Source organism: Struthio camelus, chromosome 4 (assembly GCF_040807025.1).
Source record: "Struthio camelus isolate bStrCam1 chromosome 4, bStrCam1.hap1, whole genome shotgun sequence".
In the NCBI taxonomy this organism is placed as follows: Eukaryota; Metazoa; Chordata; class Aves; order Struthioniformes; family Struthionidae; genus Struthio; species Struthio camelus.
The window spans coordinates 60,280,496-60,296,002 of record NC_090945.1 but is presented as its reverse complement, the minus strand read 5'-3'; the positions used below and the strand labels follow the sequence as shown (position 1 = coordinate 60,296,002).

The following is a 15,507-nucleotide window of genomic DNA, read 5'->3' as shown; positions in this document are numbered from 1 at the left end:
AAAATTGTGTCTACAAACAAAAGAATCCCAGCACCATTCCTCTCATATAGGAAGGCAAAAGTTTTGTTACTCTGAAATTAATTCATCAAGCAAGGGGAGGGTAAGGGAAGTTTAAAACAGACAGACAGTCTGAAGAGCAATATCAAAGCAGTTTTGAACTTCCTTTACCTTCTTCCCTGATAATTCATTTCAGAGCTGACATTACAGTTATCAAACTTACAGATAAAAATCAAGACTGGACTATGCTCGGCCCCTGCCATCAAAGACTGAGAAGCAATTAAGCTCTCAGTGAATATGGAGATCAATATCAGAAAAAGCACATGTACCTCCCATATGGTTTGAGACCACTTTGCTCACCAACAAGCAAACGCTCTATTTGCTAAAATAAACACACTGAGAAACTCTCTTGGATTTTACCCAATTGAATCTTCACTGATGTGCGCACAAGAAAGTGATGGCCTAAGAGCTATAAAATCATTCTATTAACTGTGCTTTTATTCAGTCTTCTTAGTGACAAATGTTGTACCTTTGTGCAGCGGATTCTAGGAAACATTGCAGTTTCATTCTCTCTGTAATAGGATTATGAAAGCAGAGGATTCTGTCCATCCAGTTAAGTCATATAGGGATGAATCCTGTTTATTGATTTAGACCAGCTAAAAAACCCTGAATGTATCTATATCATTAGTCAAACTAATTGATAGAAAATAAGCATCCTAGAATAATGCTTTCCATGGCTTATAATGATCTATTTACTCAAAGAAACTAAAGCAATGGGACAACAACCAAACCCTCATTTTAGCTACTACATAGTCCAGGAAACATTTTGGTTCAAGGACATGTATTTTAAGTGGGATAAGATTGAAAGATAGCCTGTCATGTTTCAGCTACCAATTTTAGTAGAAGAACTCGTAGCACCTTCTGCAAATGAAGGGGAGACTGCTCCTGTGCCTCACTGGAGTTTGGTTTCGGGTATTTCCTGACTGCTGCCTTAAAATTACACTGGGAGTTTTCTGCTGTAAACGGTGAAATTTGAATTTGGGCTATGCTAAAAGAACAGCACATTGTTGCTGCATAGTGATAGCATTGGCTGATGAAAATTTTCTGAAACCAAATTCTCTTGCTACTACTGTTAATGGAATTGCACTGTCCTGAATTATATGTCAGATTTTTCCAATATAGATGCAGTCATAACAATTTTCTGTATACTGGTAGCGAGAGTTTCAAAGCTACTAGCAGTTCAAAGTCTATATAGGCCATCTGTATAAAGATTACTAGTGGGACCATTTGTCTGGCTCTAGTATTTTATCGCTATTTGCCTTGTACATCCTAACACTGTTTTTTTTTCCTCATGTCTTTGTAAGAGCGATAATCGGGGAAAAAGATGCCAGCAAACTGAGTCACAGAGATCTCTACCACAGTGAAGGGTTTTTAAATAATGAAAAAGAATGAAATAAAGTCAATTAAGCAAGAAATATCCAGGATTCGGTTCCTATGAGTATCACTGGATGAGCTGAGAAAGATTTTAATTGCATTTTAGGGACAAAGTAACAGCATTACATTAATAGATACATAAACAGTATTTGATGTATTATTTGAAGGTTTTTCACTGCTCACCTGGATTGAGTTCGAGACCTTTGCACTGAAGTTGAAAAAGGGCAACTACACTTTGCCAATTTCCCAACCCCTCTTGTTTCCAAGGTCTTAATACTTTGGCCATTATTACACTTCCCTGTAATAATTCCTTCTATTAGTCTCCATGAGAGTTGCAATTGACTGATCCAAATAAAGGATATGACAGGTAAAACCTTGCTGCAGTTTGGTTTGACTCTCTAAATACTTACATTTTATCAGCTATAAAATACACTACTGTGCTGAGGATCCAACATAAAATCCTTCAGGGATAAAAAGTACCCTACCATTTTTTTTAAGTCTTTGTCTATCCATTGGAAAGAAAGATGAGATTTACTAGTTAGATGAGGACTGCAAGATACAGAAGAGAGAAACGTTTGGCTAGTAAATGGCTCAGATATTACCTGTCTTAACCTGTGTCCTATATGGCAAACTAGCTAAATGTAGCCTCAGCCATGTTACAAACCAGTCTAGGTAGAGCTTGTCTAGCTTCAGGTCTCTTTGACTAAATAAAGGAATAGTTCAAAGCCATACAACATATTAGATGACAGTGTTGCATACTGTTAGTGAAGAACATCTTTCAGACAACTTCTAGTGCCTCCTATAAATTGCCAAGGACCAAATTATTTTCAGTTGCTCTTGGTTCTTCACCTTCTGTCTTTGTGGGAGGTGCAACGAAGAAATGTTACACTTTTGTTATAAATCCATTTAACATTTTCAAGAGCATCTTCCCAGAAATCTTCCCTCTTTCTCTCTGGGAAAAGTTTCTTGGATGTGTTGAATAGGTACGTATGAAGAGAAAGAAATAATGAACAAGCAAGCCAAGGGGAGAAACAAGAATTATGTCACCGTGTTGTTTGTTCCTGGGAAAATTATAGACTAGATAAGAACAAGACACATATCTTTTGCTTCTGATTTTCAAAGATTTAATTTGTTCCTACTATATGCAGAAAAGAAATTATACACTAATAAGAAGTTACTGATAGTCTTTCCAAAGCTTGATAAATAAAATCCAACCAGGCATGGACAGATACTGATCTTTTTCTAATAATTTGATCATCATCATAAATTATGCCCTAGCTAAGTTCCAGCCCGGGTATGTACATTCTACCCACCTTAGTTTCACTCTCCCCCTTTCAACTGGATGTAGCGTTTGACATTTTAGATACCCTTAAGCATTGCTGTGCTTTGTTAAACGGGAACTGCTTTTTTTTCCCCAGTGTCAGTGCGACACCGGTGGTAGGCAGTTTCATCTTATAAAGTTAATAAAAGCTGAGCCATCAGGGTCTAGCAGGGACCATGAACCCTAGGGAGTTATAACATATGCTCTGATCTGAACTCAGGTCACTTGAGAACAGACTGTAGCCTGGCTGTATGAATGCATTCAGGATGAACGGTAATAAGGACATTAGTAGATGAGCTGTGTTGTAGTCTTTGAGCCTTCTGAACCTGTTGATAACTGAAGTGTTACAAAAGCAGGGAGAAGCAGGGTCATGCCCCATTGTCTCCTGCCGTGGTATGGTACTTATCTTTTCTGTTTTGAAATAAAAACTCTTTGGCAAGTCCTGAACAGCAGTCTATGCTAGAAGGTATGTAGGAAAATCTACAGCAGCAGAAGAAAGGTATGATGTTATATTATGTTATCTGAGGAAGAGAAAGGGTTGCAATGTACATTTACATGAGATTAGAGGACTGGCAAACCATCTCCTGTCTTCTGTGTCTTCAGTCAAATGACTTGAACACTGATGACAATAATGCTATCAAAAATACATTTTTTGCATAAAAGGGCTTGGGATTCTTTAGGATGAAAGAAACAATATGAATATCATATGTAGTACTATTATTAGCTTTGCTATTTTCATATGACAACCCTAAAATTGATAAATAGCCTTAGAAATAAAAATAAATTATAGACATACATAAATTATACCTGTATCTTCGGTGGAGTGAAGTCCTATATCTCTTTTGCACTGCAGCTGAAGAACAATTTTGAGGCTGTCAACCTTACGCAGGTAAAAGTGTGCTATATTACAAGCAGCAGTGTGTGTGTGTACAGATAAGAAAGACAACAGTTGCTCAGGAGTTGGAGATCCCAGGACTCATGTCGGCTGCAACACAGCTGTTCTCTATAGCTGTAAACAGCTCCTCAAAGTTATCTAGATCTATTAGAAAAGAAAAAAAAAACCAAGATATTTCAATCCCTGTGTGGGGACACACAATCAGGCAGAGGGGCCTGGTCTCCTATAGTGCTTTTGAAATTTTGGATAAATTTGCAGAGCTGCCATTTGTGAGGGAGGAGAGTGACAGAAAGCAGACAGACAGAAGGAAGACAAGTACTTGTGCCATTTTAAATTCTGAGGAAAACAGTGACCTGACCACTTTCTTGGGGACGGCAAAGCCAGGATGTATATTTCGGACTGTCCCAGAGTCTCTGGCTATGTAAGTTAGGTGTGCAGCTTCCACTGACATTATATGAATCTCTTTCAGGACTTAGGTCTTGGCTTTTTTGTGCCCACATTTCCTATTTGTAAAATGGAACTGATAGAACTTCCCAGTTTGCTAATGCTTATAAGGATGATAGCTGGTGATATCATTGCACTGTCACTAGGGATAGGGGGTCACAGACTCTACATCCTAAAGTTATGGTTCATGTAAGTACCAAAATCGGATAAGAATAAGTGTTGTGTTGTCAAAGAAGTGAGCTATTTCAGATAAGGTCATCTCATGCTTTGACCTGAACATATAACTGGCACTATTGTGGAGATTTGGTCTTTGTTCTACTGAGGTCTATTAGAGCACACAGCTTTCTGGATTTAATGAAGTTCTTGTTCTGACTTTTCCCAGATGTGGATATAGCATCAGATGCTTGAAGACCGTACAAACAGAAATACAGCCTTGACATAGTAAAGCACCTAAGAGAGCACTTAAATTTAAAATGAAGTGCCCACTGTGCTTTGGTGAGAGAGAGGCTATGAAGGGTTTAGGCTACAAAATGTGAAATGGAACAGAATGTGATTTTGTACCCAGAGTGCACACTGTGGCTAGCTGCTGTTAGTGATTCCTTCTGTATGAGTAAACAGATCCTACCTGCTAAGAAAAAATATTTTAACTTAGCAGGTAAGATCTGTTTGTTGGAAGAGACTTCCTGGTCAGGAAATCTATTCTTTCTGAAAGATGACATTAAATCTTTAATTTCAAACAGGCAACCCACAATGACAGACAGAAGGCACAAGTTCACAACTCCATTAGCATGATACAAAGTTTGTTAATATTTAAATAAATAAATGTGCATGTCTATATATGCATACATATTTATGTACACATCTTTTCTTGCTCAACATTTTATTTAGGTCCTGAATGTCATATTTACTCTCTGAAGTATCTCTTGTGCAGGATTTGTAATGCACTGGAAATTCCTTCCTTAGCCAATTCATTGGATAGTAGATACTTCTGCCAGTCTAATGGTGTCTAATTACAAAGCCAAGGGGTGCTTATTTCAGTAGAACACTGAGATGCTGAAAGATGATATTCTGAGACAGAGAAGGACATACTGGCCATTGATTTAGGTCAAAGAAGCAATTCACTACCGCATAGATAGTATTAGTTGAATGTTCATCCTACATATAGTAAAAACCTTTAAAAATCTTGTATTTGCTAAAGGTTGGCATTAACATTTCAGCTTTTGCCAAAGTATTATACCAGCACATTAAAACAAGCAGAAAAAATATGCTGTCTTTGCTAGAGTACAGTTGCTCATGTAATGTGAAGTATAAAGCTGATTTTTGTTGTGTTTGTTATTGGAAACAAGCATAGGAAAATGACGAATACTTTAAAAGAACTCCAGTGTAAATTTGCAGATGATACTACCATGATATAAATTATACATGAGTATAAATATAAATAGATATTCTTTTCACACCAGTAAGGTTAAAACAAAGAATATCCACATCTGCTCTCCAGAGGACGGATTAAAAAAAAATCCCCAGACTGCTTTTGTAGTGTTGCTGTGATAGTTTTCATTTGCAGCCAAGTAAAAATTAGACTGAAAACCTGAGTGTTCCCTTTCTGATGGGTTTGTCTATTTTTCTTGCTTGCAGACATAGCACAAATGTTTTAAAAAAAATGTTGGAAGTACTTTATGAACAATCATTGTATATCTTAGGGTCCTTGCACCACAGGTGGAAAGGTACTGGCTTGGTCCACTTCTACTCTGAATTTGGCCAGCTCATGGCTGTACTACAAAAATACCCATGCTACAAGCTTGGTCCAAAAGTAAAGAGCCGCTCATGTCAGCAGGACAGGCATAAAAATATCATAAAAGATATTAAATAAAATCTATAGCCTTGGCAAAGCAATTCATGACAAATATGCTGAAGAAGTAACACAGTATTATTATTTTGTAATTCATTTTATAAATTTCTCTCTCAGTTAGGAGTCTGCATGATATCCGCTCCAACTGAAGGGATCGGTCAGGGATAGCTATGTGACTAACAGAGAAACATGGACTCTCTTTATGGCTACTTCAGTTGCTCCTGGATCTAGGATCTAGAGATCAAGACATAGTAGAGAAAGTTTGAACCCAGACACTTCCATGGGATATTTATGGCATATGTACTTTAACGGCCTTTAGAAACACCCAAAATTTTCCATAAGCATATGAGAATGTTATATATTATTTTGTTATTAGTGTCGTGGCAGCTATTAAACAGAAAAGGTAAATCCTTCAAAGCATATTTTAGCAATATGATTCCAAAATGTTTCACGATATTTGTGTAACTCCACCAAAACATAATATTTTCAAAAAATTTACTCCAACAATCTGAAATGCTACGAAGACTCACATATTTCATAGTGTATTTTATGTTCTATATTTGTCCTGGCTACCCAGCTTTCTTGATAAAAAAAAGGTTCAGGAGGTCACATTTTAGTGACCTTGTTTGTTTCATTGTCTGTCTTTTTCTGTCATATTTTTCACATTTTACATATTACATTTCATTTGTACCGTTCTTCCTTTGTCTGTATCCTGACATTTTGGTTTTAGGTTTATTCTCTCTTTTTGCTTATTTCTCTGTGTTCACCTCTTTCTCAGTTCCCTGCAACCTTCCTTTTTGCTTTCATCTGCTTATTTTCCCTTAAGAAGAAAGCCTTTCTTACGTTTCTTTTTCATCACCAATTACTTTCTCTGTTCTTGGTGCTAAACTCACATATCCAGCCTTATAGGATGATGCTGTTTGGAGGAAACTTGCTCAATTGATGCATTTAGCTGGAGCTATGTTAGATGGATGTAGGTGGAATGGCAGAGGGACAGGATTCCCCATTGTCCCGCAACACCCTGGTCCCCATCTCTGCCAACCGTATCTTTGCTCCCAAAGCGTAACTGCTCCTTCTTCACAGGAGCCTTAACCCACCTGGTAAAGAAGTCAGTGAAAGACAGAGTCAGGTGCAAAACATGAAAGGTCTTTTGGCTTTCTCACGCTCAACAGTGAACAAGATCAAGCTGCTGCAACAACTACTTTTTTCCTCTAGATTAAAAAAAAATAGGACTTCTGTTCCTGAATCACTGAGACAGGTATCTGTGCCATGAAGTCAGGCAGGGCATTCTGCTGCTCTTGCTACCGGCTTGATGATCCCAAGCAAAATGCAAGATATTCAGGTTTAAGCAATAAAACAGATACTTCCTTTGGACCCTTGTTTGTGAGATGGTGGTACTGTGCTGTTAAACTAAGAGCTGTAAATGATGTAAGGAATTGTTACTAAAGTAACTTTATTTCTCTCTGAAACCATAAATCCCTTCCTTGGCACACACTCATGGCCCATGTACATAGGACTTATTGAATCTGACACAAAAGTTGCCACCTCAAGCCAAATGATTTTCATTTAGCTTCGGGTTTCAATAACAAACTCGGTTACAGGAAGTTTGAGAAAGCTGTCAAAACAAGTTGCTCCAAATCTTTTGGTTTGTTGATCCTTTTAACTTTCAAAAGCTGGGCAAAATTTTCTCATACCTGTTGACCCACAACCCATGCCTACTGAGCTTCTGTTCAACCTCAGCTCGAATTTTATGTATGTTTTTGAGTTATATAAAGATGATTCTAATTGAAAGTTTGTTACAGTAAATTTTGCAAGTGCTTTTTCTAAAATGTCTTCCATTCATTTGTTTACACTGCTTCCAATTTCTTGTAATTTTGCTACAGTTCCAGCCTGGGAAGGAAAAGTATGGTGAGATGTGCTATAACATAATTCTGTTGATTTGCTTTAAGAGTATAATCTATTCACTAAATATGAAAGGCCACCAAATTGAGTAGTGAAATAGGAATTAGCACAGATTCTCATCAGGAAAAAGCATGTAAATTTCTCTACTTGTGTTCACTTTTGTTTTTAGTTATCAGTATGGTTCAGGACAGATTACAGGACGGATTTTCCCTTGTATGACAAAGTCTTACCAAAGACAAGTTGTGTGTGTATGTAGCACAGAAAAATAGGTGTTTACTAAAATTTCCTTAAAAAATTGTTTAGCCAATGCCCTTGATACTTCTTTGCAGGGCACGTAGGGTTTGTTTTTCACTGCCACATTAGGAAAAATTAAAGAAATAAACATAAAAGTGACTCTGTGTACACACCTACTATTTGATATCTTTCCAGATCACTTTACATCTTTCCGTTTTTCCATGTCTTTAACTGCTTATTTGTATGCTGTAGAGACACTGCAGTCCTGATTCTTCCTAAGATTATGACTGTCTGTGTCTATCCAGCCAGCCCCTGGCGTTTGGGAACAAATAGCATTAGAGATCAGAGCTGTGAAGGAAGAAGAATTTCCATCCTGTTGTATAGTTTTGCACTTCAAAATGTATTTTCACTCCAAAGAGGAGAAAACAATGAGTATGTGAAATTATCTTTGAATGAATATTTTCTTAAGAACTTCTTTTGGGTTCTTCTGAAAAGGATGAACTTCTCTTTTTTTCCAGCAACTCATGCATGGTTACTAAAATATTTGGCAGTATTTATGTAGAGTGCTTTTAAGTAAAGGACAAGCTAATCCTCTTGCTTGAAATGTGTCAATAATGTGCTGGGGAAGAGTCAATTGCTGCAGTAGAGGTGTGACAGATTTTAAGTCTAGAAAATGGGTTAGAGAGAAGCAGCTTACTTTCTAGAACATTTTTCCTAAAATGGTAGCCGTGAAATCTTTTCAAAGAGAAATGAATACTGACTCCTTGCAACATGCTTTCTTCCCAGCATGAGAAGCGGAAAACTGATAAATTCCATGCAGTAGCAATTACACTTTCATGATCTATAAAACTCAAGTGCTTTTCTTGGGAACTCTTCTTTCACCTGTTAGAATCTTTCTAAGTAAAATATGTTATCTGCAATGACTTTTTTGTTGCATTCATTTACATAAATGATGACTTCATTATTTAGAAAAATATGCAGTGGTATCTATCCAATTTTACAGTTTTATCTTTTCAATTATTACATGACATGATTCAAAAATTATTTATTCACACACCAAGATTCACTTTCCACAGATTGCTACAGTATGTTATAGGTATCTTTGCTTATTAGTTTCTACCTTGTGGTTTTATTCCTGGAATGTTGCTGAGATAATGAAATCTCATTTTCTGAATGTAAGGGATAATTCAAAAGTCTTAGAAGTGTCTTACTACCCTTAAAAAAAGTTAGGATTTTAACTATTTATCTGAACATAATATCTTTGATTAGAACAATGATTCTCAGGCTTTTTAAAAATGTACACCTCTCTCTTGGAAAAACTAATCCCTCTTAGTTTGCCACTCCCTAATTGTTTTCATCCCAGAGAGGAAAGATAAGACATAAAGTTTTACCTATGAAGAAGAGGGGTAAAAACTCAAACCTGAATTGTAGTATGAAACTTATTACAGCCAATGGAACTGCCTCCAGGAACTGCAATGGGCTTTGAATCAGGTGCTTAACACACACAAGATGTACTTCTAAAATGTTTGGTTGGATGTTAGAATAATTTGACTTGGATCCTCACTGAAGATTAGGGATATGTCTGTCCACTCAGCAATCAGAATCTAATTCAGCATGGAGAGACCTAAAATATTCTAAGTTACTGTTGGTTCATGGACTCGATGGAGCTTAGCATAGGCTCTCTTACCTTGCTTCAAGAAGGCTGCATTTGATAGCTTGAGCTATCAAATGTAAGCTTAGTCTGTGTATATTTGCACTACACTGATTCACTAGGAAGAGGTATCCTGACCATCAAGAAATGCAGATTCTTGTACATTAGATAAAGCATCTCTCTGTCCCTTGCATCCCTCTGGTTCCTAATTAAAGCATGCCCTTTTTATGAGGGACAGTGGTAGAGTTAGCTACAGTTGTGATAAGTCATGTGAAATCAAAATGTCACAGGATGTAGGAACCAGTTCTTTATTATGCTGAGAAAAAACAAACACAAGTCACTCTTATTACAGAGTCAGACAAAGATAAAAACAGTGGGGCCATCAGAGTCCTATATTCAAATCTCTTTTGCAGTTTTGAAGAGTTTGTTTTTGTCGGTGAAAGGAGATTAAGCCAAAGCATTGTATCTCACAATTTGAGGAAAGTGTGGTGAATCTGTGTAGAGCCACTTCCGATAGCTCAGCTAAAGGGTGATGACTTATCCACGTTCGGAAGTCCAAAAAAAATCTAAAATATTCATTACTTGAAAATGCTGGGCTTGATTCACCATCTCCAAGGCTTTCCAAAAAATGTGAAGGTTCTCTTACTCAGATAAATAGTTCACTTTGCCTTAAGTTGGTGACTACAGGAACTTAATTCCTCCCCTTGCATGTTAACATTTGAGAAAAGCATAATTTTGTATTATGTTTTCAAGATGTGTTTTCTTGTTTAAATACAATTTTAAATGAAATTGTTCAATATTTGGAAGCTATTAAGGTAGCCATGAAAACAGATGAACTGTTAATACCTTATATACTGCATTGGAAACTAAAATGATTTTGTTTTCCAGGTATCAACAGTGTTAGAATTTGGTCGCATAGTAATTTATACTACCAGCCTTCGTGTAGTGAGAACCACTTTTGAAAGATGTGAACTGGTTAGAAAGATCTTTCAAAATCACAGAGTTAAATTTGAAGAAAAGAATATTGCTCTGAACAGCGATTATGGAAAAGAACTGGATGAAAGATGCAGGAGGGTATGTGAAGTTCCCTCCCTCCCTGTAGTGTTTATCGATGGCCATTATCTTGGGGTAAGTAAAGCACAAACATACATTTTATTCTGTAGTCTGTAAGAACAGATGAAAATCTATATGAATGAGAAGCAGGCTTTTAAGAAAATTGTTTGCAATGATGGAAAGATGAGAATAATCAAAGACAGAGATCCCTTTGTGGTAGGTGCTGCACAGATCCACACTGATGCATTTGATCCAAAGACACAACAGACTGCCTGAGAGAAGGCTAACGAGAGAGGGATAAGACACAGTAATACAGGCTAAGATATCCTCTCTCTCTTAAAAATTGTCTTTGTAGTTCAAACCATGAAAATCTAGATAAATGGATTTTTTCTTCACATTCGTGAGAACCTGTATGTATGATTGACTCAGGAAGATGAACACAGTTATCGTAAAACTGTCATTTAATAGTACCTATATTTGAATATGAAAGTGTCTAATAGCTTGGATCTTGAGACTTTAAACATGCATGGAATTTGATATGCTGTAGTCTATACCAGACATAAGTAACTGGTTGAACATTGTTCTGTGTACAGAAGTGGTTAATACTTAATTTTAGAAAAATGTAGTCCTAAAAGAGAGAGGAAAAACAGCAAAACTCTGCTCTGTTGTATGACATAAGCTCTAAGTGGAAAATTATAATCCAGATTTGGAATCTGGTACTCTGGAGCTGAAAGCCCATTGATATTTGAGACTATCTTTTCATTATGACCAGTGGACTTTAGGAACGTATTTCTCAGAAACTGAAAAATCAAAGTTAAAAAGAAAAGGATTCTGAAAAGTGACATAAACAAAATAGCTTGAGAGCTCAGAAAAAGTATTTGTTCTGTGTCTCAGTTGGTAAAGAACTTGTTATTAGCACCAACAGCGAGACTGTGATTTGTGAAGGCAAACTATATTTAAACACAGCAGGGTTATTCTGTTTGTATTGCTTAACACTTTCGTTTTTATTACAGATTTAAGCAATTAAATGGAACGTAATCAACAAACAGCACAGAATTGATATTAGGCCTGCATAAACACTGAAACGCCTCCTTTCTCCTTTTCCTTCCTTTTCCCTTCCTAGCACACGTTTAAATCTGGCTGTGCTTTATTTGAGGCAGGTTTCTTGGAGGAGTCTAACAAATGAGCTTCCTGGCAGGTATGTTCACCGGAGTAGCAACAGCTGCAAAGCCAGTTATGTTTAGAACATTAGCAGATAGTGAATTTTAATTCATACTAGAGAATGTTTTATCAAAAACCCGAGTCAGAGTTACCTAGCCAGTCAGGAGCAGAAATACACTTCATTCAAAAGCAGCTTAAAATTCAACAGGTTTCAGACTAAGAGTTGCTCACCTAATTGTGAATTTTAAAATAAAAAATGTAAGTTATGACCAAGTTCAAGAAAATCTCAATCTTTGTGTGATCAATTCGTCAGAAGAAATCATTTAAAATGCTGAAATATATTGAATAAATTATTCGCTCAGCTCTAGTTGAAGCCTGATTACAGTCATTTTGGTGTGATGTATAGCCCATTAATTCACCACTTCTCTATTTTTTAGATCATGTGAAACTTGTCTCTTCACAGAGGAGCAATAGTGTAACAAGCAATAAAGTCTTATTAAAGCTGTTTCAGTATTGTATGAGATGTTCTTGAGAGATATCAAAATGAGAGAAGGGATGGATTAGGAAGCCAGCTGTCTGTTGGAGAGAGAAATCTAGTTGTCAGACTACCTGCTGACACCAGTAGGTAAAAAAAATGAAGACAGAATTTGGTGTTCTGATGGAGTATGCTGGTTTACAGACATTTATTACAGCATGGCAGCTCTATTCACATTATTTAACACAAGAAAAAAAAATCTTTTTGACTGGTAAAAGCAGGACAAAATCAAACATGGAGGTGGCAGAAGATATTTGTTTTGATTAAACTGATGAAGCACAATGTGGTTAAATGGAGAAGACTTTGGCTCCAAGGTGGGATTAAAGTTATTCTGCCTAATAGCAGAATCTGCTTTGCGGGCAGGGAGCAGCTCAGGAGAGGTCTGCTCGGCTCACAGGGGACATCATGGACAGCCAGGACTGTGGCACCCCTTCGCTCTGCAGATGTGGGTGCCCTCTGCGCTCACAGAAAGGTTTCTGCCCTGTGATACTTTCTGCTAATTTTCACTGTGCTGGGGCGAGGGCGGTCACTGCTGCTTTGCATCTGTTGCTATTGCTGCTTACATAGTCACTCAGCAATGTGCTTTAGTTGAGATGAACCAGGATGGGAAAACTTTTTTGTGAGTTTTTTTGTGAGCAGAGGTAACCCAAGGAGGCCCACTGTGGCTGAAGGGGATTAGGGCTGTCACAGGGAGTGCGGTGGCTCTCGAGATGGATGGGGAAGGGAGAGGCCAATGGTGAGCTTTGCATTGCACTGGCAAGAGGCATGTGTCCACGGACTTCTTCGTTAGGTAAATGAGGCAAAAAAAAGTTATTTCACTGCAGTTTTTATTTTGTTGCTTTAATATGACTTCATAAGAGACACTAGCTTTTGATCATTTAGGAAGTGAAACAAATCGGGGGGGAAGAGGGTGGTGGCACTTTGCATATCAAGAAGGTTACAAATTTAATTAACCTTCCAGGATGAGGCAATGAAGTAATCCCTCTCCAGATATTTCAATGCCTCATGGATATGGCACCTTAAAAAGCCAGCGCATCAGTGATCCAAAAATGTACTAAGCTGGCTGTGTCCCGTGTGGGGTTGTGTTTCCTTAGAACATGTGTTTCATCGGGTACTAATCACAGAATTCTGTCTCCGTAGTGGTGGACGTTTCTATAATGCCTTTAAGAGGACTGTCTTCTGGTATGCAAATGCAACACAGAAGTCCAGAACCTGGGTTGTCAGTAAATTAACCACACAATATCCTCTCTCTCTCTCTCTTTTTCTTTTTATTCCAAATGTTTATTTCCTAGCAAATTGCTCCCTGATGGAGATTGCACGTAGCAATACAAAGAAGAATCTATATTGAGGCAGGCACCTTTCAGTGAGTCACAGGGAGGGAAAAAAAAAACAATTAAAATATGAATAGTTGTGAAGAGGAATGAGATTATTTTTAATGAGATAAATGTAGCAATAGTGCACCAGCATACAGTGTATGTCCATTTGAAAGAGTATGCTTTATCTGAGCCATTCAGAAGCAGTGGCAAGGTTGTTAGAGTACTGCAAGTTGTGTGGACAAATCTTCACAGTGCTATGGAATTTATCATAGCCTACATAGGAGAAATGAAGTGAACTGGCTACTTGGGCAGAAGCAATAGAAAAACCACAGTTACTCCAGGTCAAGTGAAGTGCTGCATGCTGCAGTATAGCAGGCCTTTTAATCTGTTTTGTTCAGGATTGAATCGCTGTATTTCTTGACATACACTGTCTAGAAATACCTGTCAAGAAATTCCAGGCTCTTTCTGCAGCATACTCTTTACCAGTTAGTCTAATGCCCCCTTTTCACCTGAGGCTGTCTCATCTGAAATGGAATTATGCCATCTGCTGGGACACCGAAGCAGAGTAAAAAATGATTTCCAGAGAGAAGAAAGTGATACAGGAAAGAACTGAAGCATTCATTTATTCTTTTACAAAGGTACTCATGATCATTAGAGACTTATGTTATGCAAAGTCCCACTCTACTGGGAGATGGGGAAAGTGATGCACATAAAAATGCAAAATAGAGTCATCCTTAGTATATATGTTAGCTGACTCAATAATAATGTAAAAGTACATTTAATTCGCTTTATTTTTTCACTTTAAATATGTGATTAAATTCCAGTGTTCATCTGCTGTACAAAACCAAGTGAATCGTATTCAAATATATAGATTTAATAATTTTTATTTCTTTTTCCTGAAGAAACAATTTCCTACTTCATTTTCCCAGCTGTAATGAGTCTACAGTGGCATGAGATTTACAATAAAATGTTTTATTTGACTCATTGGTTATTATTACTTCCTGGAAATGATGAGGCTATTTTTGTAATTGATTTTTAGAAAATATCCTTGTAACATATTGTTCTGTTATGGAAATAGTTATAGTTTCTTCTGTTGCTTCTCTCCAGTGGCCATAGGAGATTAGTTGCCCTCAAATGCCTCCATATTTTGTTAGGGTGAGCATGTTCTCCCGGCTTTCATTTGATGGGGTAGATATGAATGGCTCTATGGACAACAAGACTGTAGCGTAATTATTTCAAGTGAGTCACCTATTTTTCCACTTGTTTCCTCCATTTTGCAGTTTAGCATCTCAGGGAGAGCGCGGTTTAATAGTATTTCTCTTACAAAGAAATCTGTTATTTTAGGTCTTTGAGTATCAAATCTAGTGTTTCTGGTCCTTGTACTGTAATACATTCACAGTTTATGGGAAGATTTCCGGTTGTTCAACCAAATTCCATGCCTGCTTGCTGCCAAGGGTCCCATCATTGTGAGAGGTGTAGCTTTGCAGGCTGAGGAGTATGTGAACTCTGGGCAAGGACAGAACTACATGCTGTCTGTCTGCTTGGTAAACCACAGCGAAAATAATGGCACATACAGTAAGGCATGTGATTGCATTCTTTTGCTTTAGCAAGAGGCTGAAGCCTCCCCCATTAATTTAGCAAAAGTTTGTTTTTAATGAGATAAGAGAAGTTATCTGCACAGCAAATGTGTCCACAAGAGATACTTGGGTTCATCT

At 37.3% G+C, this 15,507-nt stretch overlaps 1 protein-coding gene across 1 annotated transcript in view; it reads left to right on the top strand.

The window, feature by feature from the left end:
* GRXCR1 (glutaredoxin and cysteine rich domain containing 1) overlaps window positions 1-15,507 on the top strand; it is a 41,924-nt gene that overhangs the window by 18,806 nt on the left and 7,611 nt on the right. The window contains exon 2 of the mRNA XM_068941000.1: window positions 10,616-10,855. Coding sequence (XP_068797101.1) covers window positions 10,616-10,855 — 240 coding nt within the window. The remainder of the gene's footprint in view (window positions 1-10,615; window positions 10,856-15,507) is intronic.